General features: G+C 47.6%; 1 protein-coding gene across 1 annotated transcript in view; it reads left to right on the top strand.

Moving 5' to 3' along the window:
• The window catches only part of WDR88 (WD repeat domain 88), a 41,063-nt gene that overhangs the window by 10,669 nt on the left and 3,550 nt on the right, over nucleotides 1-26,844 (top strand). The window contains exons 2-9 of the mRNA XM_059382407.1: nucleotides 2,377-2,487; nucleotides 7,146-7,234; nucleotides 8,570-8,633; nucleotides 10,895-11,033; nucleotides 12,710-12,839; nucleotides 18,049-18,236; nucleotides 19,965-20,047; nucleotides 21,169-21,237. Coding sequence (XP_059238390.1) covers nucleotides 2,377-2,487; nucleotides 7,146-7,234; nucleotides 8,570-8,633; nucleotides 10,895-11,033; nucleotides 12,710-12,839; nucleotides 18,049-18,236; nucleotides 19,965-20,047; nucleotides 21,169-21,237 — 873 coding nt within the window. The remainder of the gene's footprint in view (nucleotides 1-2,376; nucleotides 2,488-7,145; nucleotides 7,235-8,569; nucleotides 8,634-10,894; nucleotides 11,034-12,709; nucleotides 12,840-18,048; nucleotides 18,237-19,964; nucleotides 20,048-21,168; nucleotides 21,238-26,844) is intronic.

Raw genomic sequence — 26,844 nt, 5'->3', positions numbered from 1 at the left:
TTCTATGAATACATCTCAGTCTTTCAGTAGGCCTCTGCCTCAGGCTTGGGAATGTCCTGGGTGCAGACTGAAAAAGTCTGCACTTCCTCCCCGCTCACCCTGAGGTTAGGTGGGATTGGATGGCTAGAGCGGCTGGGAGCTGGGTATTTCCCTCCTTCTATGTGTACGGCTAGAGCTGGCAAGGGTTGAATATTTCCCTTTCCCCAGGTCAGGTAGGCTTTGATAATGCTGCATGGAATATTTCAAAGCAATTATTTACCCCCTCTTCCAGCCACTGTGAGGACCAGGTCTGCTACTGGAGATAACGCTAATATGAATGTGAGTGAGGGCCCCTCATGGCTGGGTCCCCCTGGAGTTTTTAACTCTCAACGTTATCCATGCTGCACCCCCAGCAACTTGTCTGTTACAGGTCAGGTTTCCCGATCCTGGGCCTGGTTCCCATGGAGGTCGCTGCTCTTGGATTTCTGCCCTATAATATGGGATTCTTTGTATTTGCCCATTTCTCCAATTTTGAGGGCAGCAGTCATGAATCTAGGAAGAGTTGTTGATTTCTCAGTTTGCTCGGCTTTTAATTAGTTGTGCAAATGGAGCAGTGCCTTCCAAGCTTCTCACATGGCAGCCCAGAAATCAGAAGTCCTTCACTCCTGTCATATTGCTTAGTTGTATTTCATTGTGGGAATGTGTCTCATGTTTATCAGTGGATGATATTCTAATGGGTTCCATTTATTTTACTATTCCAAATAATACTACTATGAGTATCTATTTTCAAATTTTTGTGTGGACATGTTTTCATTTCTGTTAGGTATACACTTAGAAGTGAAGCTGCTGGATCAGTTTTAACTTTTTGAGGAATTACTGAACTGTATTCTAAAGGAACGGCACCACCATTTGGATTCCCACCAGCCATGTGTGAGAGTTCAAGTCCTCCCTATTCTCACCAACACTTGTTATTATCTGGGTTCTTTATTGTAACATCCTAGTGGATATGGTGGATATGAAGTGTATCTCAATATGGCCTTTTTTTCTCCTTTAAGATTTTATTTATTTGAGAAAGAGACAGAACTTGTGAGCTTGGGTGGAGGGAGGGGCAGAGGGAGAGGGAGAAGCAGACTCCCTGCCAAGCAGGGGGCCCAAACTGGGGCTGGATCCCAGGACCCCAATATCATGACCTGAGCCAATATCAGATGCTTAACAGACTGAGCCACCCAGGTGCCCCTCAATTTACATTTGATTTATATTTTCCTAATAGCTAATGTTGTTGACCACATTTCCATATGCTTAGAGCTTATTGACATACCTTCTTTGGAGAAATGCCTATTCTGATGTTTTGCCTATTTTAAAATCAGGTTGTTTCTTTTTTTATTGTTGAGTTTTGAGCGTTCTTTCTGTATTCTGGATACAAATCTCATCTGATATACGATTTCCAAAAGTTTTCTTCCACTGTGTGGGCTGTTTTGTCACCTTCCTGATAGTGCCCTCCAAAGGGCAAGGTTTTTAATTTTGATAATGCCCAGTTTCACATTGTGGCTGCTGCTGCCGCCTGTGCATGTGGCGTCGGAGTTAAGGAAACACTGTCTAACAGGAGTTCCCGGAGATTTACAGCTATGTGTGTGTCTAAGAGTCTCGTGGTTTTAGTTCTCACATTGAGATCTTTGATCCATCTTGAGTTAGTCTTTGTAGATGGCGTGAGGCAACAGTCCAACTTCATTCTTTTGCAGGTGGATTTTATTTGTCTCAACACGATCTGTTGAAAAGACAAATATCTCCATTTTCAATCACTTGGCCCCCTTGTTAAGGAAGCAAGTGACCTAAAACATGAGGGCTTGTTTCTGGATTCCCAACTCCGTTCCACCCATTCCTATGACTGTTTTTAGGCCAGTAACTACTGTCTTGATTACGGTCACTTTTTTTTACGTGATAAGGTTTGAAATTGGGAATTGTGAGTACTCTACCTTCATTCTTTTCCAGGAGTGTTTTGGCTATTTTGCTGTCCTTGAGCATGCATATAAGTTTCCGGATCAGCTTGTCAGTTTTGGAAAGGAGGTCAGCTGGGATCTTGAGGGGACACTACTGACTCTATTGATCATCTTGGAAGGTATTCTCATCTTGACAATAGTAAGCGAATAGCTAATCCTTGAATATGGACTGCTTTCTCGTGTCTCTGGGTCTTCTAAAATTTCTTCCAACAATGTTCTGTGATCTTCAGAGTATAAGTTTTACACTTGTATTTTTTAATTAAATGTATTCCTATTCTGATACCTTTAATGGAATTTTTTAGTTCTTTTTTTCCAGTTGTATAGAAAAATGATTGATATTTCGCTATTAATTCATATTTTGTAAACTGCTGCACTCAATTCAATCACTCTCTTTTTTCAGATCCCATTTAAAATTCTGAGGGGACACAAGGACCTTGTGAGCTCCTGTAGCTTCTGTGCGGATGACACGAAGTTCCTCAGCTGTTCCCATGACAGTACCCTGAAGCTGTGGGTAGGTGGCCTGGTGTGGGTGGGATGAGAACATCCCAGGAGGGGAGAGAAGCTGGGCCCCATCTTATGGAGAGTTCCCAGATGCTCAAGGATCCCAAAGACTTGGAGAGAACTTTCTGAGAAAAATGCAGAAGGAGAAGACAAGTGAGAGTTCAACCCTAGTGTCAAGCCCTTGGAGAGAGATGAATTTAAAGCGGTTGCTGGCAGCCTGTTGATTTGGAAACAGTAGGAGCGGGCAATGGGGACCCCTGGCAGGACTCTGCCCCCTGCCCCACCTACTGCTGGACAGTTCCCACTGTGCCTGGGATCTCTGAACTGTGGCCTCTCTTTGGGTCTCTGTCTCATTTGGAAAATTCACTTCCATTCACAGGGATGGTATGGCCAGGCCGGGGACCTGTCCATGAGGGCTGGTTGGGAGGGGCAGGCTTGAGTATGGCTCAGTGCCCCAATGTTCCGGAAACGGCACAAAGAACAGGGATGTGAGATGGTTAGATGAGGTTGCAGAGATGTAGCCACCGAGAACTCTTTCAAAGACTCTGGGCATAGCCCGCAGGTGCTGGCAGGCCTGTCTGGGGGTATTGCCAGTCAGTGAGGAGGATGAGGGAGCAGGGATAGGGGATGGCATTGTCCCTCAGGGGCCAGGCCACAGATGACTGACTGTGTGTCATCTCCTCTGGCTTCTGGGGCAAGAGGGGATAGAAAGGAATCTAGGCTGGTTCCTGGGTTCTGGTGTGGGTAATCAGGTGAAGGATAGCTCCTCACCTTCCAGATGACCACACTGGTCATCTTCTGTGTCATCAGTGGGTACCAAGGCCAGGCAGAGGAGGCAGGAGAGTTTGGGGATGGTCCAAGTTGTTCAGCTGTGTGACTTTGGCTGGTCACGTGACCTCCTGACCCTCCTTGAAACTCTCCTGGTCCAACTCGTGCTGGGGCTACCCCAGGGCCTGCCTGGCCCTTGCCTGGCCCCAACAGGCATCCACTCCTCACCTCAGCTGCGGCCCATGAGCTCCTTCTGAGAATACTTTCGGTTCTTCTGAGAGTCTTAAAGCCTTTCCCAACCCTCTGGGAAGACTGAGAAGCCAGGGGCGAGGGGCTCTGTGGGTTGTCATCACCCAGGGGAGGGGGAGAGCAGCTTACAAGTGTGCATCGTGCTTGGCCAGCTCAGCTCCCCCCACCCCCCACCCCCCACACAGTCCTCTCACCTTTTGAACCAGTGGAAGGACTCCCTTTTGGGCCAAACGTCTCTAAAAGGGGAGATCTGCCTGTTTGGGGGCCAAAAATTTCTTGTCTCTAAAAGGGGAGATCCACTTGTTTTCTCTTGTTGTCCCAAGATTAGAGACCATCCACTGAGTTGTCCCTGGTTCTGCATAGTGGCCGGGTGCCTGGCCCACACCAGTGTATCCAAGATACAGTCACTTCGGCCTGTCCCAGTGTCCCAATACCAGCCTTGCTCATGGCCTTGCCTGCTTCTGCCAAGTTCCCAAGTTCCCTTCCTGTGCCTCCCACCATGCCCCGGCCCCTGGCCCCCACCAGAGTCACCAGTTGTCTGCGTTGGCTAGCCCCACTGACACCTCCTCCAAGAAGTCCTCTTTCCTCTTCCTGGTTCTCTTTTCCTCACCTTTGCCCTTTGGATGGCTTCTCCCATGGCTCTCCCTGCCCCAGTGCCGCTGCCATTCCTGAGCCCTCCCTGCCATTGCCCAGGACACCGCCTTCTCCTGTTGCCAAAATGTCCCTCTGCTTCTCCCTCCTCTCGCCACTCCTGTCACCTCCCATCTCCTGTCCCTCCTCTTGGGCCCCACCCAGAACCCAAGCATCTGATTTAATCTTTCGGAAGCTCCCTTCATCCTCACTGTGGACCATTGTGAATAGTTTGCAAAGTCCATACATGTATGAAGAAGCTGGGGGAAAAATAATTTCTTTTTAGAGATTGGGGGTAGGGGGACAGAGGGGCAGAGGGAGAGGGAGAGAGAGAATCTCAAGCAGATTCCGTGCTAAGTGCGGAACCTGAAGTGGGGGCTCAGTCTCACAACTGTGAGATCATGACCTGAGCCAAAACCAAGGGTCAGATGCTTAACCGACTGAGCCACACAGGTGCCCTGGGAAAAATCACTGTTAATCCAGTATCCCTCTAATGTATCGGCATGCCTCATTCCAGTCATTAAGAAACAGCAACTCTGGTGGTTCTTCTCACAACTCAGAGGAAAAACAAGAGCCATCATTTCACAACCCTGGAGTTAAGTGCTACAAGAATGTTGGAATAGAAGTTTATTTTTTTCTTGTTTCCACGTGTATACCCACGTTTACGAAATCGAGACCACTAAGAAACACTGTTTGTATAACCGTTTCAAACTTGAGCTGTGGGTATTGTCACATTTCCCTATTTTCCAACTATTTATTGGGGGAAAAAAGCCCCTCTTTCCCTTTCATTGAAACTGACCAGTTCCTCCTTCCCGCCCCCTGCCTTGAATTATCTGAGTTAATTATCTGAGTCCAGAGGGGTTCTTGCCTCCCAGTGCCAGGTGAAGAGGGTGCTTATTTATTTCAAGAAATATTCAGTACGAAACAGAGACATTTCCACTGCTTTGGATTTCCCTAACAAAATCTGGCTTGTTTGCCATCTACCTCTCGCGGAAGGATTCTCTTCACAGCAGTGCACCTGTTCCAACGTCTGCGGGTGCTGTTCCTTGTCCTGGCCAGCAGGTGTCACTATCAAATGCTGAAGCTGCACATGGACCCTGCGGGGCACAGGGTTGCCCTTAGACTGCCCAGGGACTCTACGAAGACCGCAGTCCCAGGCCCCACAGTGATCGTTTTCTTGGTTCCATGTTTGGGCTAGAGTCATGCACCAGCCAGGGAGACTGGATGGCACGCAGGCTACCCAGACCCGTTCTCTCCTCCCGAGCTAGTAGACTTGTGAGTCCAGGCTTGCGACTTGGATGTGTCCTGCCCTGGCAAGGTCCTCTTTGGACTCCTGCTCTCTCCCCCTGCCTCTGATTAGGGCCTGCTGGGTTCCCCAAACACGACTCCCCACTGTTTCAGGTCTTAACGGAGAGGGGGTTGAGGGCCTTGGTCTGTGCAGAATGGGGTTCACATAGCAGGTGTGAGACTACCTGCGAGGCTGGCCTTGGCCGGCAGCTGGGAGCCAGACTGGCCCGTGGTGTCCTGCAATCCGCTAAGTGATAAAGAGAGCTCAGGGCACCCGGACTGTTGGCATAAGCCGTGGTTTGTGCTGAGCACCTGCTTTCCTTCTGGGAGTCTGGATTTTGGTGTATGCTAGAGAATCCCCCCAAAATCCCGGGCCCCAAGGCTCAGGCATGTCTCCTAGATAGATGACACATCACATGTGTTACCACAATGGGGTTGGTGGAGGAATTAGGCGTGTCCCGTGTGACCCAGTGGGAGAGACTCTTGGAGGCTTGCCCTGGTCTCCGCCCCAGGCTCCTTCCCCTTTGCTGATTTTGCTTTGTGCCCTTTGCTATAGTAAATCTTGGCTGTGAGTCTGACTATCTGCAGGGTCCTGTGGGGGTCCTGGAGGATCACTGAGCCTGGGGGTGGTCTTGAGGACCCCTGACATAGGGTTCTTTGCCCCCCAGCACGACTTGGGCTTTTTTTTTTTTCCTTAAGGATTTAGTTATTTCTTTCTCAGAGAGTGAGCGAGCACAAACAGAGCAGCAGGCAGAGGGAGGGAGCCTATGCAGGACTCAATTCCAGGAGTCTGGGATCATGACCTGAGTTGAAGGCAGATGCTGAAGCAACTGAGCCACCCAGGCACCCCTCGACTTGGGCTCTCAATGCACAGTGGGCTCTGCCCATCAGGAAGTACTGTCCCAGTCCTGCCCCCCATCAGCTGAGAGGCACCCAAGCTCCATATTTTCACCCAGCAACCCACCATCTTTCTAGGAATTCATTGCTTTACCATTAATCTGTTTTTCATGGGGACTTTCCCCTGCAGCTTATCCTGAAATGCTCCTGGCGTGTTTCTAATTGAAAATATTTCACCTGTGCCACAACAGGCGCTTTTCACTTCGGCGTCCTTTTTCTTCTCTCCCTGTTCTCGAGTAATTGCCTGGCTTTGGTCTCATCGTATTCTCCAACTGCTGGCTTGCTACTCATGGCTGGCACCCACTGTTGGCATGCTGAAACTCATTTAACTGCTCCCTTGGGGTGGCCCGGGCCGGTGTGGCCGCCGTCCCCTCTAACGCCTGATGAACTTTTTCCACACAAGTCTTTGAACACAGTTCTGCCTATTAGGAGAGACCACGCAGAGTAGCTCTGCTGGGTCAAAGGGTGTAAACTTTTAACAAGTTCTTGAAATGTCTTGCGAGATTCTTCCAAGCCCCTTGGGCCAGTAGAGATGGAGGAAATTGTCTCCGGCCCTGCCCCAGGAGGGGCTGTTTGGGTCTTGTGCCTGTGCAGGGGAGGGGGTGTTCTCCAGGGACACCATGGGGGGGGGGGAGAATGGGCAGGGTGCCCTTGCTGCTCTGGGGAGAGGCTGGAAAGTTCTTTTGCCCTTTGGAGTGGGGCGCGGGGCATGGGACCAGGGGCTGTCCCACTTTGCTGTTGTGGACAAGCTCAGGGCTGCCATCGAGCTCAGTGCACGACGTCCACCAGCAGTTCAGCGACCTCTCTCTCTCTCTCCCTCTCTCCTGTTGGTTTGAGGATGCTGTGGATGGCTTCGTTATTCGGGATTTCGATCATAAGCCCAAAGCTCCTGTCTTGGAGTGCAGCGTGACGGCTGACAGCAAAAGGTGACCTTTCCTTCGTCTGGCGCTGGACAGGTGGAGTGAGGGCACAAGCCCGTGTGCAGCACGCCAGGAACGCTGCTCTGTCCTCTTGGCAGCTATGTTCCCCCTCTCCCACCTCTGTCGCCACAGTTCCCATGTTCTGCTGTGAGGGTCCAGGGGATACGGCCACTCTTGGAAAAAGTACTGAAAAGACAGTGTGTGTGGTGGCTCAGACAAAGCCAGTCTGCGTTTCCCTCACAGAGTTGCTTTTCCGTGGTCACACCCGTGGCCCCGCTGAAGCTGCAGGAGGCCACGAGGACTGAGTCCTAGGTGGCATCTCACAGGGGAGACAGAGGCCAGGACATGAGATGGCCTTTAAAACACAAGAGGCTGGGATGCCTGAGTGGCTCAGTCGATTAAGCGTCTGCTCAGGTCCCAGGGTCCTGGGATGGAGTACCGAGTTGGGCTCCTTGCTCTGCAGGGAGCCTGCTTCTCCCTCTGCCTGCCCTCCCCCTGCTTGTGTTCACTCATGCCCTCTCTCTTTCTCTCTGACAAATAAATAAATACAATCGTTTAAAAAAATAAATAAAACACAAGGTACTTTTTTAAAAAATATTTTATTCATATGTTTGACAGAGACAGAGAGTGAGAGAGGCAGGCAGAGGGAGAAGCAGGTTCCCTGCTGAGCAGGAAGCCTGATGCGGAACTCGATCCCGGGACTCTGGGATCATAACCTGAGCCAAAGGCAGACGCTTAACTGACTGAGCCACCCAGTGTCCTAAGGGGCTTTGCTTTAAAATACATTTGCTTGTACCCCGTGCAGCAGCTACAAAGCCAGTAAAAACTCGCATGGGAATCCATCTTCCACAGGGCACACGGATTGTCACAGAAACATGCAACAGGAAAGAGGTACATGTATATTAGTATGGACAAAGGTACATTTATGTTATGTTGCAAAATGTACAAGAAAACATTTTAGAATGAAGTGAGCTGTCAGAGTGTTTCTGTAAAAAGACAGCCCCGTGAGCAGAGAAGGAAAGGGGTGGTCCGTGGTAGGTGTCCCCTCAGAAGAAGACTGTCATTCACAGGAGAGAAGACACAGTCCCTTTAATTCCCCGAAGATGGAGGAACATATCTGGGTGGCTGAGGGACTGAGGAAGAGTGTGCAGTGGTGCCTGGCGTGGGGTTCCATCTGGTTCCAGGGAGGTCATGGAAGAGGCTCAGGTATCATCTTGAGAGAGATTCAGGCATTACTTGCAATCTTGTTCTGAAGTTACATTTTCTATGAAGAATTTTCTATGTATTTTTTTTTTTCCATAGAGCTCATAGCTGTAACTATCTGGGTCATTTTCTTGGCAGAATTATCACAGCGTCCTACGACAAAGCGGTGAAGGCTTGGGACCTTGAGACAGGCAAGCTGCTGGTGAGTGTGGCCCGCCCCGCGCGGCAGCACAGGCCCTTGACTGGGCCTGGGAGGGGCTCCTTCGGGGGGCGGAGGCTGGGAAACCAGTCTCTCCGAAAAGGAGAATTTTGTCAGGGACACCAGGTGATGGACAGGGGAGCGCATTGGGGAAGGAAAGCTTCTTGGGGCAGGCAGAGGAGGGCTTTTGCTGGAAGGATGGGAGGGGTTTGAATACACAAGGAGAGGGAGTGAGGGAGAATGGGGCATGGCTTTCCAGGCTAAGGGGACCAGGCTAAGCCTCTATCCCCCATGGGGATGTGGGATTTGATGGGGCCAGAGTAGAGCTGAGGCCATGGGACAAAGGCCACGTGGTGAAAACGCGAGTGTTCTGGGGAGCTTGGATGGGCCGCCATCCATCCATCCGAACCAGCCTGAGACTCCCTCCTTCTCTGTCCGGTGCCCCTGCAGCCCTGGCCCTGCCAAAGGGGCTCCCCAGGGAGCTCGTCACCTTCCCTTTGCCCCTCTTTTCTTCTCCGTGCAAAGATCCACTTAGATTCACCGTAAACATCCCAGACATTATAGTTAATATCTCGACATCTCTTCTCTGTCCGCACACATTTCCAGATGAACACAGGTGAGTATGTTCTGTTAGCAAAGTATCATCACTCTGTGCATACCTTCTGGATCTTGACTTTTTTTTTCCCCTCAAAAATAAATGGTGGGTGAGGACACACTGACGTCATCCTTTCTCATGGACGCGTGGATTCCATGGCGTGGATCAGTCAGGCTGTGTTGCACTATTCCGTGGTATGGGACACTAAGGCTGTTTTTACTTTTCTTTACCATAAGCGACACTACGATGGGGAAACTTGGCATGTAATTTTTATACACACAGTGCAATATTTTTAAGGAAATAGAGCTGGATTTTACTGCTAATTTGGTGTAGAAACATGGCCTTTTAGAAACTATCCTCTGGACATCTGTGCCAGCTCCTCTCCACTGCACTGGAGCGGCACTCACTATCTTATCAGCCAGACAGCATGGTTTTTAAAACATTTTAGCCACTTGGGTTGGTGGAAAAATGAGACTAGCGTTGATCACTTCCAACTTGGAGCGTTTATTCTAAATGTTTGTTTCTTCTCTTGTACATTTCCTGCTCTTGTCTCCAGCCAGTTTTGCTGTTTGAGATGCTTTTCTTTTGCTTCTTTAAGCATCTTGTTAGTGCTTTGATTTATTTTTGGTGCACCAGCGATCTGTGCCACTTGCCAACTAACTGAATTAGTTATCCACCCCTGTTTGACAAATTAGCCTGAAACTTAACAGCTTGAAACAACAAATGCTTATTATCTCCCACTTTGTGACAGAAATCTAGGAGCTGCTTAGCTGGGTGGTTCTGGTTCAGTTTTCTTATGAGGTCACAGTTCAGAGGTCACCAGGGGCTACAGTAATCTGAAGGCTCAACTGGGGCCGAAGGCTCCCCTTCCAAGATGGCACCCTCACATGGTTTTGGTCAGGAGCCCTCAGTTGCTCTTGCCCGTAGGGCTGCTTGAGCATCCTCAGGACATGGCAGTTCACTCCCCCAGAGTGAGTGATCCAAAACAGAGCAAGGGGAAAGGCACAGTTTCCTTTATGACCTGGTCCCACACTGTCACTTCTGCCATATTCTATTCGTTGGACATGAGTCCAGCCCAGGCTCAAGGGGTGGGGAATTAGGCTCTACCTTTTGGAAGGAAGACTGTCCGAGAATTTGTGGGTGTATTTTATAACTGTCATGGTGGCAATACCATCATTTGTAACGTACAGAGGGGACCTCCTTTCCTAGAATGTTGAGTAGCTCATTGTCCCTTGCTTGAGGTTTGCTGCCAGCCTCTCCTGGGGGAATGTGAGAGGCCTGAGGGGTGGGCTGTGGTGTCTTATCAATGGTGTGAGGCACAGAGCAGACACTTAATAAACACTTGCCTACCCTAATGAGTAGGACAAAAGTTGGCCATTAGGAGAGCCTTGTGGCCAGTTCCACTAGATGCTGTACCTATCCTTGTCCATTTGTCCTGGACACTGAGTCATTAATTACATTGATTAATTTAATTAATTTAACCAACCCAAATTTAAAATTCAGTTCCTTATTTGCATTAGCCCATTGCAAGTACCCCATGGCCCTGTGTGGCCAGAGACTAGTTAATGTATTGGATGGTGCATCGATGGAACATTTCTGTCATCCAAGAAAGTTCTACTGGACCGAGGGGCTAGAGAGAAAATCACCTTTTGATTGTTGCCCTATTCAGTGGAAGATCAATTACGAAACCTTCATAGCCTCCTGCAAGGTTTCTCCTGATGGCAAATATGTGGTCTTAGCCCTGGACGTGGACCGGGCCATCTGTATAATGGATGCAGAAAACACCACCACCGTGTCATACATCAAAAGTGAGTTTGCAGGGGCGCCTGCTCTGTTCTGTCTGCTGCAGTACCAGCCACTTGTCTCCTGACCAACAGTGACTTTCAGTGGCCCTATTTGTTGAGGCTGTAAGGAGCCACCTGATGAGAGATGGGACCCTCACTGACAAAACACCAGCGCCTAAGACCTGGCCCAAGTCTCATCGGTTCAAGCTAATGACAGGATTAGCCCCATGCTTGTCATAGACGAAACAGTGTTCTGGTCCAGTGCCATGTAGACAGTTAAAGCCCAACCTCTCTTTGAGTGGAGGCTCAGCCTTCATAACATTTTTACCTGTATTTTTCAGTTATAAAGATAATACGTATCAGATGCCAATTTTCTGGTTGTGATATGGTACGGCACTTATACAAGCTGTTTCTATTGGGGGAAACTGGGTGATGGGCGCACAGGATCTCCCTTTCTTATTTTTTTTTTAAGATTTTATTTATTTATATGACAGAGAGAGATCACAACTAGGCAGAGAGGTGGGGATGGGGGAGGGGGAAAGCAGGCTCCCTGCTGAGCAGAGAGCCTGACACGGGGCTCCATCCCAGGACCCTGGGATCATGACCTGAGCCGAAGGCAGAGGCTTTAACCCACTGAGCCACCCAGGCGCCCGAGGATCTCCCTTTCTTATTCCTGACAACCGTATGCATATCGACGGTTATCTCAAAGTAAAATAATAAAAAATGTTGGGCGCCTGGGTGGCTCAGTGGGTTAAGCCGCTGCCTTCGGCTCAGGTCATGATCTCAGGGTCCTGGGATCGAGTCCCGCATCGGGCTCTCTGCTCAGCAGGGAGCCTGCTTCCTCCTCTCTCTCTGCCTGCCTCTGCCTACTTGTGATCTCTGTCTGTCAAATAAATAAAATCTTTAAAAAAAAAAAAATAATAATAATAAAAAATGTAATCATTGTAACAAATGCAATAAGCATATAAAGTTAAGAAGTGAAAGGCTGCTCTCTGTGTCCTGTCTCCTTCGCTGGGGTGTCTTAACGACACATTGCTGGGTGGCCTTCCTGACCTCGCCGGAGTGTTCGCACACCCCATGCCTACTTCCCATGTGTTCCTTGTGTTTCTGTTGGCTGAGCGCTGTCCCCTGGCTATACCTCTCTCCTTCCCATGTCACTTCATCCTCTTCCTGTCCTCAGCCTCCAGCTTCCTGCTGCACACCTCGTTTCTCCAGGCTCTGTCCCACCTTCAGGCCTTTGCATCTGCCGTTCCTTCTTCTGGCAGCCCTCTTCCCATTCTGGTTCCCCTGCTAACTTTTTTTTTTTTTTAAGATTTTATTTATTTATTTGATAGACAGAGGTTACAAGTAGGCAGAGAGGTAGCTAGAGAGAGAAAGGAGGAAGGAGGCTCCCTGCTGAGCAGGGAGCCCGATGCGGGGCTCGATCCCAGGGCCCTGGGATCATAACCTGAGCCAAAGGCAGAGGCTTTAACCCACTGGGCCACCCAGACACCCCCCCCCCACCCCACTAACTTTTAAGGTCCCTCCTCAACCTTTCAGGGCTGGGCCAGCTTTAGCCTGGCACACGGTCGGCACCCAAGAAATGTTTGTGTGAGTATAGAGTGCCTTGTGAAACAGGAATTGTGTTTCTGTGATATGGTCACTGCCCCCGCGGAGGCCTGTGGAATGCTAGGTGATGACTTGCTTTCCCTGTGCCTCAGATCATCACAACCGGTCTCTCACAGCATGCTGCTTTGACCCCGACAGCCAGAAGGTGGCTTCTGTTTCATTGGACAAAAGCATCAAGATCTGGGATAGTACATCCCAGGCCACACTACTTACCATCACCAAGTGAGGAGGGGCCCAATCGTGCAGCTGGGAGGTGGGCCCGAGTCCCCATTCTGCCCTCCTGGATTTGGCCTGCCCACCTTAGGCCTGCGATCGGGTGTCCACATGGGGCATCCCCAGCTTGGCCAAGGGTGCTTGGAGGAGGCTGGAGATGGAGAAAGGGAAGGAGGGAGGCAGGCAGGGGGTGGGGGAGCGGCGGCGGTGGGCATCACTAGCTGTGGCTTGTGAGTGGGGATAGGGCTCAGGTGCATTTGTTTCCGTGTGAGCCAACTCTGGAAATCATGGTGCAGAGCTCTCCCACCTCCCTCCCAAATGTGAATTTCCAGCATCTTCTGTAAAAGGGGACAATCTGATCATCCAGGGCGTGTGAGAGTTCCCTGGCAGGTGGTTCCCATCAGGTAGGGGGCCCAGTCCTCCCCAGCAGACCCTGGATGGCAGGGTCCCAGAATGTGTACATGCCCCATCACCCTGCCAGCTGCACTCAGTGGCGAGTGCTGCTGGCCTGGGACAGGCTGTCCCTTGGGGATCTGGCCAGAGGTTAAGAGTGTGCAGGTTTATATCCTCTGTGACTTTGGACCTTAGATTCCTCACCTGCAAACTGAGCAGAGGTGAGGTCTGAGCAGGACGGCACATGCAGGTCCTCAGCACGGGTCCCACAGTGCATGCTCAGCACAAGCTCTGTTACTGAGAGGGACTCTCAGGGACGCTCGGGTTGGGGGTGCCGTGGGCCACTTCCCTGGGGTAGTGAGGCGTGTGGGGAACGGAGGTGGCCAAGGTTCCTGCTGTGGGCATCACAGCCCACTGCATTCTGTTTTCCCCATTGGGGTGGAAAGAGAAATGAGCAAAATGTTTATTGGTATTTTTGATCAACCCAATTGTAGGATTTTGGGAGGGGAGAATGTAGATTTTAGCAAGAAAAAATAAAGGAAGAGATTAAGTGCCCCCCATACAGAGCAGCCCACACTTCATGTCATGCTCTGCTGTCAACGTCCTTAAATTCTTTATTTATGAACAAAGGGGCCTTTATGTTTATGAACAAGGGGCCTTGCAGGTTTTTATTTCCAAAGTATGTAAATTACTTTTTGAAAATGTAAAATGTGCAACACAGTACAAAATTAAAAGGGAACAAAAAGATCTCTAGTGAAAAATCGCTCTTACCTGTCTCTCGGTCATTCACTTTCCTCTTCCCTCCTTCCTGCCTGTCTTTCATTCTCTTTTGACAGCTTTATTGAGATATAATTCACGGTCAAGAGAATGCACCCATTTCAAGTGTATAGTTCAGTGGTTTGGGGGAATAGCACATTTTTAAAATTGTGGTAAAACTATATATAACATAAAAATTTCATTTTAACCATTTTTTAAAAAAGATTTTTATTTATTTTAGAGAGATGCGGCAGGGAGGAGCAGAGGGAGAGGGAGCAAGAGGAGAGGGGAGGGGCAGAAGGAGCCGGGGGAGGTGGAGTGTGAGAGAATCTCAAGTAGGCTCCATGACCAACGCAAGCCCCAGGCAGGGCTCGATCTTGCAAACACTGACATCATCACCTGAGCTGAAATTAAGAGTCTGGCACTTAAATGACTGGGCCACCCAGGCACCCCTCCCATTCATTCCTAAAGGGTATTTTTGCCAGATATAAAAATTGGCATTGACAGGCTTTTTTCTTTCTTTTTTTTTCCCTTCATCATTTGAAATCTTTCCTGTCACTTTCTTCTCATCTTCACAGTTTCTTTTCTTTTTTTTTAAATTTATTTGACGGTCAGAGATCACAAGCAGGCAGAGAGGCAGGCAGAGAGAGAGGGGGAAGCAGGCTCCCTGCTGAGAAGAGAGCCCCATGAGGGGCTCGATCCCAGAACCTCGGGATCATGAGCTGAGCTGAAGGCAGAGACTAAATCCACTGAGCCACCCAGGCACCCCTTCATGGTTTCTGATGAAGAATCTCCTGCCGTTCAAATTATATTTCCCTTTTGCTGCTTTCAAGAATTTTTTCTTTGTCTTAAGTTTTCAGAAGTTCAACTAAGTGTTTATTTAATTTCATTTTTTAAAAGTAGTTTCTACCCACAGCAGGGGGCTTGAACTCATGATCTAGAGATCAAGTATTGCATTTGAAGTTTAATTATGATGTGTCCGGGGATAGATTTCTTGGGGTTTGTCCTACTCATTTAGCTTGTTGAATCTGTGGGTTTATTTCTTTTGGAAAATTTGGTAAAATTTCAGATATAATCTCTTTGATTACTTTTTCAGCACTTACCCCCTTTCCCCTCTGGAACTCTGATGACACAAATTTTCAATCTTTTGTTATAGTCCCACAAGTCTCTCAAGCTGTTTTATTTTCCCCCCTTCCAGTCTATTTTTTGGACTGTTTAATTTGTATTGTCTGTCTCCATATTCAATGACTCTTTTTCTCTGTCCTTTGCATTTAATTTTTAATTTTTAATTTCCTATTTTTCAGTTGTAAAGTTTCCATGTGGCTCTTTGTCACATCTTTGATTTCCTCGCAGAGGCTTTCTATCTTTTCATTTGCTTCAAGCATGATTATAATTGTCCATAGAAGCATTTTTATGGTGGCCACTTAAAAATCCTTGTCAGATAATTCTAATGTCTGTGTCATCTCACTGTTGGGCATCTGTTGATTATCTTCTCATTCGCAATGACATATTCCTGGCTCTTAGTATGATGAGTGATTTCCTGTTGTGTCGTGGATGTTGTGTATATTAATTATATTAGAAAACTCTCAGTCCTAAAATCTTGTTCTAGCAGACCATCTCAGTAGAGTCTGGCAAGGATAGCAGTCTAGGCTTCCTTCTTGGACCTTGCTGGCAGGGGTGGGGATGGGATGCAGGTTTTCCTGAGATGTTTGGCTGGAATAAGGTGGGGCGTGGCTACAAGTTTTCTGTCTTTCTCAGCTATCTATCTGGCTAGAAAGAACAGGCTTTTTTGAGGGCCTTTTTATGGTCCCCATTGTTTCTTGGGTTATAGGCTTTCCTGGTATTCAGTATAGGATAGGTGAAGAAAATAAAACCCTAGGAACACACAGTATGCCTTCTTGGGTCCCAAGATGTCATGCTGGTCTGCATTCTTACCTCCATCTTTCCTAGTCTCCTCTTTGCTTTATAAATACCCAGGATTGTTAGTTGTATTTAGCAGGAGGAATAGGGAAAGGTGCATTAATTCCATCCTGCCCAGACATAATTGCAACATAACCACTTTCCCCAAACTGTTAAGTACCACAATCTTTTATGAGAAATGGAATTTCTATTTTCCTGGAAAATAGAGATAGCCCTGGTTTAAATCCCAAACACTGTGTTTGGATTCTGGTGAAAGCGTTTTATCCATCTCCAGTATATGCTGGGATGGCTCTTAGCCTAACAGCCACAGAGATTTGGAAAGTTTGACTTTCCTAACCTTGGGAAGTTGACATTTCTTCTCCTTTGCTCTTAGTCTGTGCACTACAAAGAACGAAAGCAGAGTTGAAAACTCTGGCCTGAGCTCTAGAAAAAAGTTTTGTTCAAGCTTTCCTTCAAGTAAAATGACTGATTTTATGATCCAGGCCACTCGGAGATGCTCATCTATGTTCATAGGTTTTCTTGAAAACTGTTTATAATGGAAGGTGAAATTCCAGGGGGAAATACTTGGAGGATCACAAAGAAAACAAAAACAGCCAAATTCTGACATATTAAAAAAAAAAAAGACATAAAAATTGGGAATGTAGGGCGTCTGGGTGGCTCAGTGGTTAAAGTCTGTCATGATCCCAGGGTCCTGGGATTGAGCCCCGCATCGGGCTCTCTGCTCTGCGAGGAGCCTGCTTCCTCCTCTCTCTCTCTGCCTGCTTCTCTGCCTACTTATGATCTCAGTCTGTCAAATAAAGTCTTTAAAAAAAATTGAGAATGGATAACTAAAAATTAACTAAATGCACAGCATTCAGATATGCTTTAATGACCGAAGACAGTTGAAGGGAGAGGGAGAGAAAAGAGAAGGGCACTGGGAGAAGGTGGTGAGGGAGGGGTGGGGGAAGGAGGGGCCTCCAGGTCTTGGCGAGAAACGAGGAGGAGCGTGAGCAGGACGAGAGTGTGACCGAGGACGAGACCCTAAGGGCTGTTTTTCTGTTGACCACTGCTAACAGATTTTCTGAGGCCCGTTTCCCTCAAGTCTCAGGTAGCTCTAAGTAGTGAAGTGGTTCTTTTCTTTTTTTTTTTTTTTTAAAGATTTTATTTATTTATTTGACAGAGGGAAATCACAAGTAGGCAGAGAGGCAGGCAGAGAGAGAGAGGAAGGGAAGCAGGCCCCCTGCTGAGCAGAGAGCCCGATGTGGGACTCGATCCCAGGACCCTGGAATCATGACCTGAGCCGAAGGCAGTGGCTTAACCCACTGAGCCACCCAGGCGTCCCAGTGAAGTGGTTCTTAACCAGGGGCAGTTTTGTCCCCCAGTGGACAATTTGCCAATGTCTGGAGATATTTTTAGTTGTCATAGCTGAGCGTAGGTGCTGCCGGCATCTAGTAGACGCTGCTCAACATCCTACAGTGTATGGGACAACCCCCTACCACAAAGAATTGTGGGTAGCACAAATGTCAGTGTTGCCATGATTGAGAAATCCTAGAATATTGCATAGCCAGAGCAATGAAGACGTGGACCTTGGTAATATATATACAATGGAATCTTACTCAGCCGTCAAAAAGAATGAAATCTTGCCATTTGCGACGACACGGATGGAGCTAGAATGTATTATGCTCAGTGAGATAAGTCAGTCTGAGAAAGACAAATACCTTATGATTTCACTCATGGGGAATTTCGGAATCAAAACAGATGAGCCAAGGGGAAGAGGGGGAAAAGAGAGAGGAAAGAGGGACGCAAACCGTAAGAGACTCTTAACAAACTGAGGGTTGATAGAGGGCGGTGAGTGGGGGGCGCCCCAGATGGCTGACGGGCCAAAAGGAGGACACTTGCTGTGCCGAGCACTGGGTGTTGTATGTAAGTAATGAACCACCAGATTCTGCTCCTGAAGCCAATATTACACTATATGTTAACTAACTAGACTTTAAATTTTTATAAAATGGGGGGAATAAAAGATTTGGACCATGGTAGGCAGTGATCAAAGGAAGGATGTCCATTAGATCACAGGGGACCAAGTCAGCTCCCGTGCCCCTCACCTCAGCTCTGTCCCCTGATTCTCCAGGCATGAGGTGCTGATGGGTACACCCTCCCATCTGTGTTTCAGGGCACATTCCGGTGCAATCTCAAACTGCTGCTTTACCTTCAGTGGCCATTTCCTGTGTACAAGCTCCTGGGATAAAACCTTAAAAATATGGAATGTCCATACGGGGGAGTTTCGGAACTCTGGAGCCTGTGCGACTCTGATGAAGGGCCATGAAGGTTCTGTGAGCTCCTGCCACTTTTCCAGAGACAGTGAGTAATGAACACATAGAAAGCTTTCACACCTGTGGGAGTGCTGGGGGCAGATCTTGTGTTCCATTCCGCTGGACTTGCCATCATAAAGAGAGGCAATTCCTCACCAATGGTGAGGGTAGATTTGTTTTCGATGAGAACACACAAGCCAGGAGGGACATTCATAGGCAGAAGTTTGCAAGTAGCAGAGACTCAGCTTAACGTGGCTTAGCAGCCAAAGATATTTACTAGCCCCTGGAATGGGGAAGTCCAAGAGCAGATCTCACTTCAGGTGTGGCTGGGTCCAGACACTCAAGACAGTGCTGTTAGGGAGCCAGTCCTGGCCAAAGAGAGACCCTTCTTTTCCTTGGTACTAGTGCAAGTCCCAGGACGGTGCTTCATTGGCTCAGCTTGGGACACACAACTACCTCAGAACCAATCACTTCACTAGGGGATGAAAGGCTCTGATTGGCTAGGTTTGAGTGACTTGCCCACCCCTCTGAACTAGAGGTCAGAGTCAGTACTCTCCAACCAGAGGGAATGAGAGGATTGTGTGGGGTGTTTCCTCATGGGATGTGAGGGCATTGTTGACAAATGAAGGGGCACAGGTGCCAACAGAGGTGATGACAGGAAGCGGCCTCAGGCCACTAGCCTCAGTGAGGGAAGTGACGGTCCCTGACACTCAGGAACCAATGGCTTTCCTCCTCCATTCTCCTGGGAAGTGGGGCTCGCTTTGTGTGTGTGTGTATCAGGGGCCCCCAGCCAGTACAGAAGCAATCAGAGCCTGGCTTGCGAAATGCTAGGGTGTTTTTGAACAACCTTACCTCTTCTTAAGCAGTCTCTGTGAGTTAGACCATTAGGGGCCATCCCACCAGTTTCTGTCCCTGTATTTTGGGGGTTCAGAGTTGCGTACTGGCCATTATCCTTATTCACACGTTCCGCATTTGTGAGTTACCGTACTGGATGAAATTTATTCGTAACCCTAAAATCAGCATTTGTGGCACTTTTGTGATGTGGCAGGGTTCTGTGGACACACGCAGGGCAGCGAAGAGTGTGAGCTGGCCTTCCCACACACTCCCAGCTGCGGCTGAACAAGGCGGCCCTCTGCCTTCTTGTTCCAGCTCCCTTTCTGGCAAGTGTCCATTTTGCGGGCCCTTGAATGCCCAGTTATTCTGCATTTGGTGGACTTGGTTGGTGACTCTGTTCTTTAAAGAGCCCCCAAGCACAGGGCCGGAGTGCTTGCTGTCCAGTGCTCCTCAGCGCGGGAAGGTGGTGACGCGGCTTACAGGGAAAGCACAGGTGTTGGATAAGCCGGTTGAGGCGTCAGCTCCCACACTGATGGCTGTGAATTTAATGTTAATGAATAAAAACTGTGTGTCAACTACAGTGTGTTTCAGCAGGAGATCTAAAACGAGGTTATGTATTGATCGGTTAATGAAAAGTTGGGACGAGAGAGGCTCCTAGGAACCTCACCCTATAGGTCCCCTAGGAGAAATTGTTCACCATTGTCTAATTCAGCATCTGTGGTGGCTTTATGGAACGTCACTGCTGTGAATAATGAAAATGGACTGTAACTGGCTGGGGGTCATCGAGCCACCCCAGGAAGGGGTTGGAGTGTCCTTGGACTGAACCATGGTGTCACCACACCAATGCAACCTCAGCCCACTTTGACCTTGCTGAAAGGGGGAGCACTTGGCAGGGGGAAGATGACTCCCCCCTTCTCTGAAATGTTATCATTTTGTGTTGCAGCCTCTGTTCTCGTGTCTGGAGGGTTCGACAGGACTGTGGCTATCTGGGATGTAGGAGAAGGCTACCGGAAGCTCTCCTTGAAGGTACCGATGTCAGCATCAGATAGGGGGTCCATGCTGGGTGCTTGGTGCTGGGTGCTGGGGATACAGTAGTGGGTGAGACAGACCTAGATGCCCCCATTGGAGCTAACAACTCTGTGGGGAAGAACAGATAGGAAACCAACAAGCAGATCATTAACCATGATGAGTGAAACAGAGAAATCACAACAGGGTGATGTGAAAGAGATAGACCCCAATGACGAATCCACAATTGGTTCAACAGGGAGGGCTTCTAGGAGAAGGTAGCATTTGAGCTGAGAACTTGAAGGCAAGGAAAGACTGGGTGAATGAGGAATGTGGGAAGGCCATTCTAGGCAGAGGGAACAACAAATGCAAAAACTCAGAGGTGGAAAAGTGTCTAAGAACAGGAGAAATTACTCCACAGAAAGATGAATGCCATAATGAGGCCTGCATAGATAGCTCTGGGCTCCAGAATGGCGGGTCTCTGAGTGCTTTTGCCTACAAGTTAGAGGAGACTCGACACAAAAAAGTGTCTCTGAAAGCTTGGCTTGCATCCATACATCTTGGTCCCCCAAGCTCCCGTCCTTTGTTACGCACGGCAGTTTCACTTCTCTCCTGCTCTCCTTCTTCCTACCATACCACACTGGCTCGCCTTCCACCTCTTTCCCTAAGGTTGAAGAATGGTCCAGATGCTGACGCAGAGCCCTGACGTCATTAAGCATCTCTCTCCTCTGAGCTCCTTTTTGCCTGAGGAGCCATTTGCTCAGGCCACAGGGGATAAGTTTGCAGCGACTCGAAGCAAAAGCCCCCCTCTCCAGGAGGACCTCCGAGTGGTTATTTCCTAGAACAGAGAAGGCAAACACGAAAGCCTACAAGAGGTGCTCTGGGGTCAGCTGGGAATATAGTCACTCTTCTTCCATCCTGCTCAACACTGGAGTTCTGTTTTAAGAGCGCAGTGCCATCACGCACACGTGCATTGACACCCTTTACACTTCGTGTTACACGTCACGGGTGACGTCCAGAAAACGCAATTAGTTGCTCTTAAACGCAGGCATCCCTGGGATCTTGACTTTTGCCTTTTTGTCTTTGTTGTGCTTACCAAGGTTTTTCCTCTAGGCGCTTGTTAAAATTCTATTTTTCTTCAGGGCCATAGTGACTGGGTGACAGACGTTGCCATTAGCAACAACAAGAAATGGGTCCTGTCTGCTTCAAAGGTAAAAGCGGCCAATCTCTGAGTGACTTCCAGTCTCTCTCACATTCAGAACTGGTGTCACGGGAGTGTTACTGTCAAGCTAAATTCCTGGGCTGGCTCAGTCTGAGCCCGGCCACCACCCCCTCCCCCGCCCCCAGCCACACCAAGCCATCCTCAATGCAGGGAGCTGGCAGGGACCGTGGGAAGCAGGTCCTTATGTCTGCTTACGTGGGGAGTTGCCAGGGATTTCTGTGTCTGTGACCATTGACATTTGAGCTTTGTTGGAGCAAGGGCCTGCCCAGACCAGTGAGTGATGGAGCCAACAGGGGGCCTTTTTGGGGGAGGTGTCAAGCTCATTGGGAAGCAGCAGAGATCACCCTGAGTTCCCAGGTGGGCCTTCCCTCTCTGCGCCACGATATCCTGGAATTCCCATTCCGATGGCACAGAAGAGCAAGCCCAAGGGTATCCCAAGATCTGTCTTTCAGGTGTGGTGAGCCCAAGAGTGGGGGGGGGGTGTCCCACCTTGCCCCCTGCTGACCTTTATTAGAACCCTGCCATTCTGTGGTCTGGGGGTTTCTGGGTGCATGGGACCATGGGTAAGACAGCCTGCCATGACCAACGTGTTAGAGAGCCAACCCAGACACTGCCACACCCGACCCCAATACCATAATAACAGAACACCTAATAAAAGTTCTATGCCGATGTGTTACTGTTTTTTTAAGATTTTATTTATTTATTTGACAGACAGAGATCACAACTAGGCAGAGAGGCAGGCAGAGAGAGAGGAAGGGAAGCAGGCTCCCTGCCAAGCAGAGAGCCCGATGCCGGGCTTGATCCCAGGACCCTGGGATCACGACCTGAACCGAAGGCAGAGGCTTTAACCCACTGAGCCACTCAGGCGCCCGTGTTACTGTTTTAATATAAAAATATGAAAGATGATTATGACAACTCTATCTCAGTAAAGCTGGAGAAAACTGAAAGTGCAAACCAAAATAAGAAAAATCAATGTTTATTTGAAATGCATGTCTCATTCAGTGTTTTTTACTTCTCTGTTACATCAATGCTAGTATTGAAACAGTAATAATTGGACTACTTAATGGCAGCAATTAGTAGTAATTTATAATAGAACTAATTTTATTTTTGTATTTTATAATGTTTTATATTTTGTAATGTTTTTATTTTTATATAAAACATTTTGTTTCTTTTTTTAGATTTTATTTACTTATTTATTTGACACAGACAAAGACAGAGATACACAGTGAGAGAAGGAACACAAGCTGAGGGAGTGGGAGAGGGAGAAGCAGGCTTGCCGCTGAGCAGGGAGCCTGATGCAGGGCTCGATCCCAGGACCCTGGATCATGACCCGAGGCAAAGGCAGATGCTTAACTGACTGAGCCACCCAGGCACCCTGTGTTTCTTTTATATATCTTATATTTTATAATGTTTTATGTATTTGATAATATATTTTATAATATTTCTTTCTTATGGCAATTTATTTGGACTTTTAAAAAAAGTCTTCATTGGATATTCCAGTGTTGCAGGCTATATTATCATGTGTGCTGAAGATACTAAATATAAGACTTAAAGAAAAGAATATAAGTACAATAAGATTGATACAATAAGATTGATTCAATAAACATATTTCTATTTATTCATGGATTTATTTCCCCAGCTTTATTGAGCTATAAATGATACATAACATGGCCTAAGTTTAGGGGGTGCACAGCGTTTCCTGGACTGCCCCAGCCTCAGGCCGCCCTTCTTTTTGCTGAGGTAGCAACAAAACCACACACTGACAACTGTGAACCCCACTTGGGCCTGCAGCTGTGCTCGTACCAAGCCCACTTCTCACCGATTCCTGTGTCAGCCCTCGGGAGGCCAGCAGGCGAAAACATCCTCTCAGCAACAGCTGCAGGTCGTGGAGTCCTCAGGGTCTCTCTAGAGCTCACAGGTTTTTAGATTTGCAGGAATTCACTTCCGGCTCTCCAAAGCTGTCCGAAGGTACTCAGTCTGCAAACCTTTTAGTGGCCAAGGCATTTTGTCAGTCAGCTGGGTCCTTTGCCACAAGAGTGGATGGTGTCTGTCGGCTATGACTGAAGTGGCCATTACCATAAAAGGCTCTGAAGTACAGTGCACGCCGTCGTGACTCCAGCCTCTGTTTCTCAGGGAAATGGCCTTAAAGCACAGAGGTCATTTGAACTTGGGATAATAACGTTGGATCCCAGATACAGAGACTGAGAAATGAATGTCTTGTTTGGCATGACTGCCATTTTCTGGTGAAAGCGTTGATCTTTTTTTTTGTTTTTTTAAGTACCGAAGCTGTCTAATTTCAAAAAACAAAACCAAAAAAGACCCTTAATTTCACTGTATGAATTTTTGTCACAACCTGCAACCAAGGGGCAGTCACTTCATCCTTCTTTAGGCTCACTGTGGCCTCTTTGAAGATCCTGAAACAGTGTTGGAGAAACACTGTTTAAGGTCTTTAAAGTATTTAAAAAATGCTTTTAAATTATTATTTTTAAAGATTTTATTTATTTATTTGACAGAGAGAGCGACATCGAGAGCAGCACAAGCAGGGGGAGTGGGAGAGGGAGAAGCAGGCTTCCCACTGAGCAGGGAGCCTGATGTGGGGCTCCATCCTAGGACCCTGGGATCCTGACCTGAACCACCCAGGCGCCCCATACCTTTTCTTGTAATTCTATTGTAATCCCTTTCTTCCACTCTCATCCTCAATGCATTTCAAAACCAGAGGACCTTCTTCTTATGCCACACATTAAACATACAATTTTATGGCAGGCCCACATTTTAAATATCTTCTTTAGAGCTGACAGTGACAACAGCCATCTTGGAGGTAAATGTTTAAGCAACACACCTTCTTCCATGTCTACAAAGTCATCATTTTTATAAAGTGCTTCTCTACTTTTTGAGGAATAGGAAAGGAGACTAAAAACTATTAAGAAAGACCTCGGGGGTGCCTCCTGGGTAGCTCAGTAGAGCAAATGTCTGACATCTTGGTTTTGGCACCGGTCCTGATTTTGGGGTCATGGGATCGAGCTGAGTTGGGCTCCATGCTCAGTGGGGAGTCTGCTTAAGATTCCCTCTCTCAGGGCGCCTGGGTGGTCCAGTGGGTTAAGCCTCTGCCTTCAGCTCAGGTCATGATCTCAGGGTCCTGGGCTGGAGCCCTGCATCGGGCTCTTGCTCAGCGGGGAGCCTGCTTCCCTCCTGTCTCTCTCTGCCTGCCTCTCTGCCTACTTGTGATCTGTCAAATAAATAAATAAAAATCTTTAAAAAAAACAAAAGATTCCCTCTCTCCCTCTCTCTCTGCCCACCGCCTGCTTTCTTTCTCTCTCTCTCTCCCCCCCACCAAAAAAAAGAAAGAAAAAAAGACCCAACATCACAGGTGAGCAAATCCCATGGTTTTGTACAGTGTGGTGTGCATGACGTGCCGTCCATTTAGCGGGTGAGCTCTTTTCATTTGCTTTGGAAAGAAGTTAATAGGCTGAATGGAATTTTCCAGAATTTACATCTGTGTTGTCTGCTGAACATGTGGATAGATGAGCAATGTCTAGTTTGTATTCAGATAAGATGTCAACACGCTTTTATGTTTTCTGCATTTTCACTAAAATCTTCATAGAAATCAAGAAGATGATCTGAAACTCCCAACTTCTGAATCAAAGTATTCAAGGGCTAGGTTGTGGGGATTTGGCAAATCACCAACAATCCCTGGAGAGGAATTGTTGGTGGCCTCTGACAGCTCCACACAGCAAGGGGCCAACACCGATGGGATCACTGGCCCCTTTTCTTCTCCCACATGGCATTTCGTTGCATTTAATTGCACATGCCGATTCAGGAAATGGAACATTACTCAGTCTTTTAGTTTCTTATTGCCGCTATAATAAATCACCATACACTTTACCCCTTACACAACAAAAGCCTAGTATCTTCCAGTTCTGTGAGACAGAAGTATGACAAGGTCTTGCTGGGCTAAAATCAAGGCATCCACAGGACTGTATTCCTTTGTATAGCTCTAGGGGATAATCCATTTCCTTAACCTTTCTAAAAGCCACCACATTCTTCGGCTTGTTCATCTTCCTGTATCTTCAAAGCCAACAACATCGTATTTCTCTGTGCCTTTCTTCTATAGAACCTACTCCTCTCACTGTGTTGTCCACTTTTTCTTTTTTTAAAGATTTTATTTAAATGACAGAGAGAGACACAATGAGAGAGGGAACACGAGCAGGGGGAGTGGGAGAGGGAGAAGCAGGCTTCCCACAGAGCAGGGAGCCTGATGCGGGGCTAGAACCCAGGACCCTGGGATCACAACCTGAGCTGAAGGCAGACGCTTAATGACTGAACCACCCAGGTGTCCCTGTGTTGTCCACTTTTAAGGACATTTATCACTATGTCTAGCCTGTCTGGATAGCCCAGAACAACATCCCTATTGTAAGATTAGCTGATCAGCGAACTTAATTTCATCTGCAACCTTAATTCCCCTTTGTTATGTCACCTAACATGTTCACAGGGTCTGGGGATTAGGGTGAGGACTTCTGGGCATTATTCTGCTGACTACATTCCATTCCAGAAAAACAATCAAAGGAATGATATGGTAGTGGGTGATCATCTGAGCACTATTACCAAACTAATTCATCTGTTACCATTGTCTCAGGAGTATTGGTATCTTCTTTCAAAAATAGATTTTGTTGTTTAGAGCAGTTTTAGGTATACAGAAAGTTGGGCTATTAGTACAGAGAGTTCCCAGATAGTCCCTTCCTCTCCCCAGTTTCCACTATTAGTAATAATGTCTTGCATTACGTGTGGTATATTTGATACAAGTAAAGAACCAATATTGATGCATTATTATGAACCAAAGTCTGTAATTTACATTTCAATCTTTATGTTGTATGGGTTTTGCCAAAGGCATGTAATGTATCCGCCATGACAATTTCATACAGAAGTTTCCCTTCCTAAAAATTCCCTGTACTCCACCTGTTCATCCCTCCCCTTCATCCCTAGAACGCCCAGCAACTTCTCACTGTCTATAGTTTTGTCTTTTCCAGAATGCCATATAGTTGCACGCATGCAGTCTGTGGTCTTTGCAGACTGGCTTCCTTCACTTAGCAATATGCACTTCAGGGTCCTTCATGTCTCCTGATGACTTGACAGCTCATTTTTAAACATCATTGAATAATATCCCATTGTCAGGATGTACCACAGTTTGTTTTTCTATTCTTTCTCTCTTTTTTAAAAAGATTTTATTTATTTATTTGACACAGAGAGAGATCATAAGGAGGCAGAGAGGCAGGCAGAGAGGGAGGGGGGGAAGCAGGCTTCCCACTGAGCAGAGAGCCCGATGTGGGACCCTGAGATCATGATTTGAACTGAAGGCAGATGCTTAATGACTGAGCCACACAGGTGCTTCCCATATGAGTGTTAAGATCAGTGTGTTTATCTCTGCAAAGAAGTCATCTGGGGTTTTCATAAAGATTGTGTTGAATCTGTATTACATTTTGTGGATTATTCTCATTTTAGCAATATTAAGTTTTCTGACCTATTGAACATGAGCTATCTTTCTGTTCCTTTACATCTTTGGTTGCTTTCAGCAATCTATTTTTTTTTAGTTTTGTTCTGT

The sequence above is a fragment of the Mustela nigripes genome, chromosome 17, assembly GCF_022355385.1.
Source record: "Mustela nigripes isolate SB6536 chromosome 17, MUSNIG.SB6536, whole genome shotgun sequence".
Classification (NCBI taxonomy): domain Eukaryota; kingdom Metazoa; phylum Chordata; class Mammalia; order Carnivora; family Mustelidae; genus Mustela; species Mustela nigripes.
Note: the sequence above shows the minus strand (reverse complement) of the source record. Positions and strands in the feature narration are given on the sequence as shown.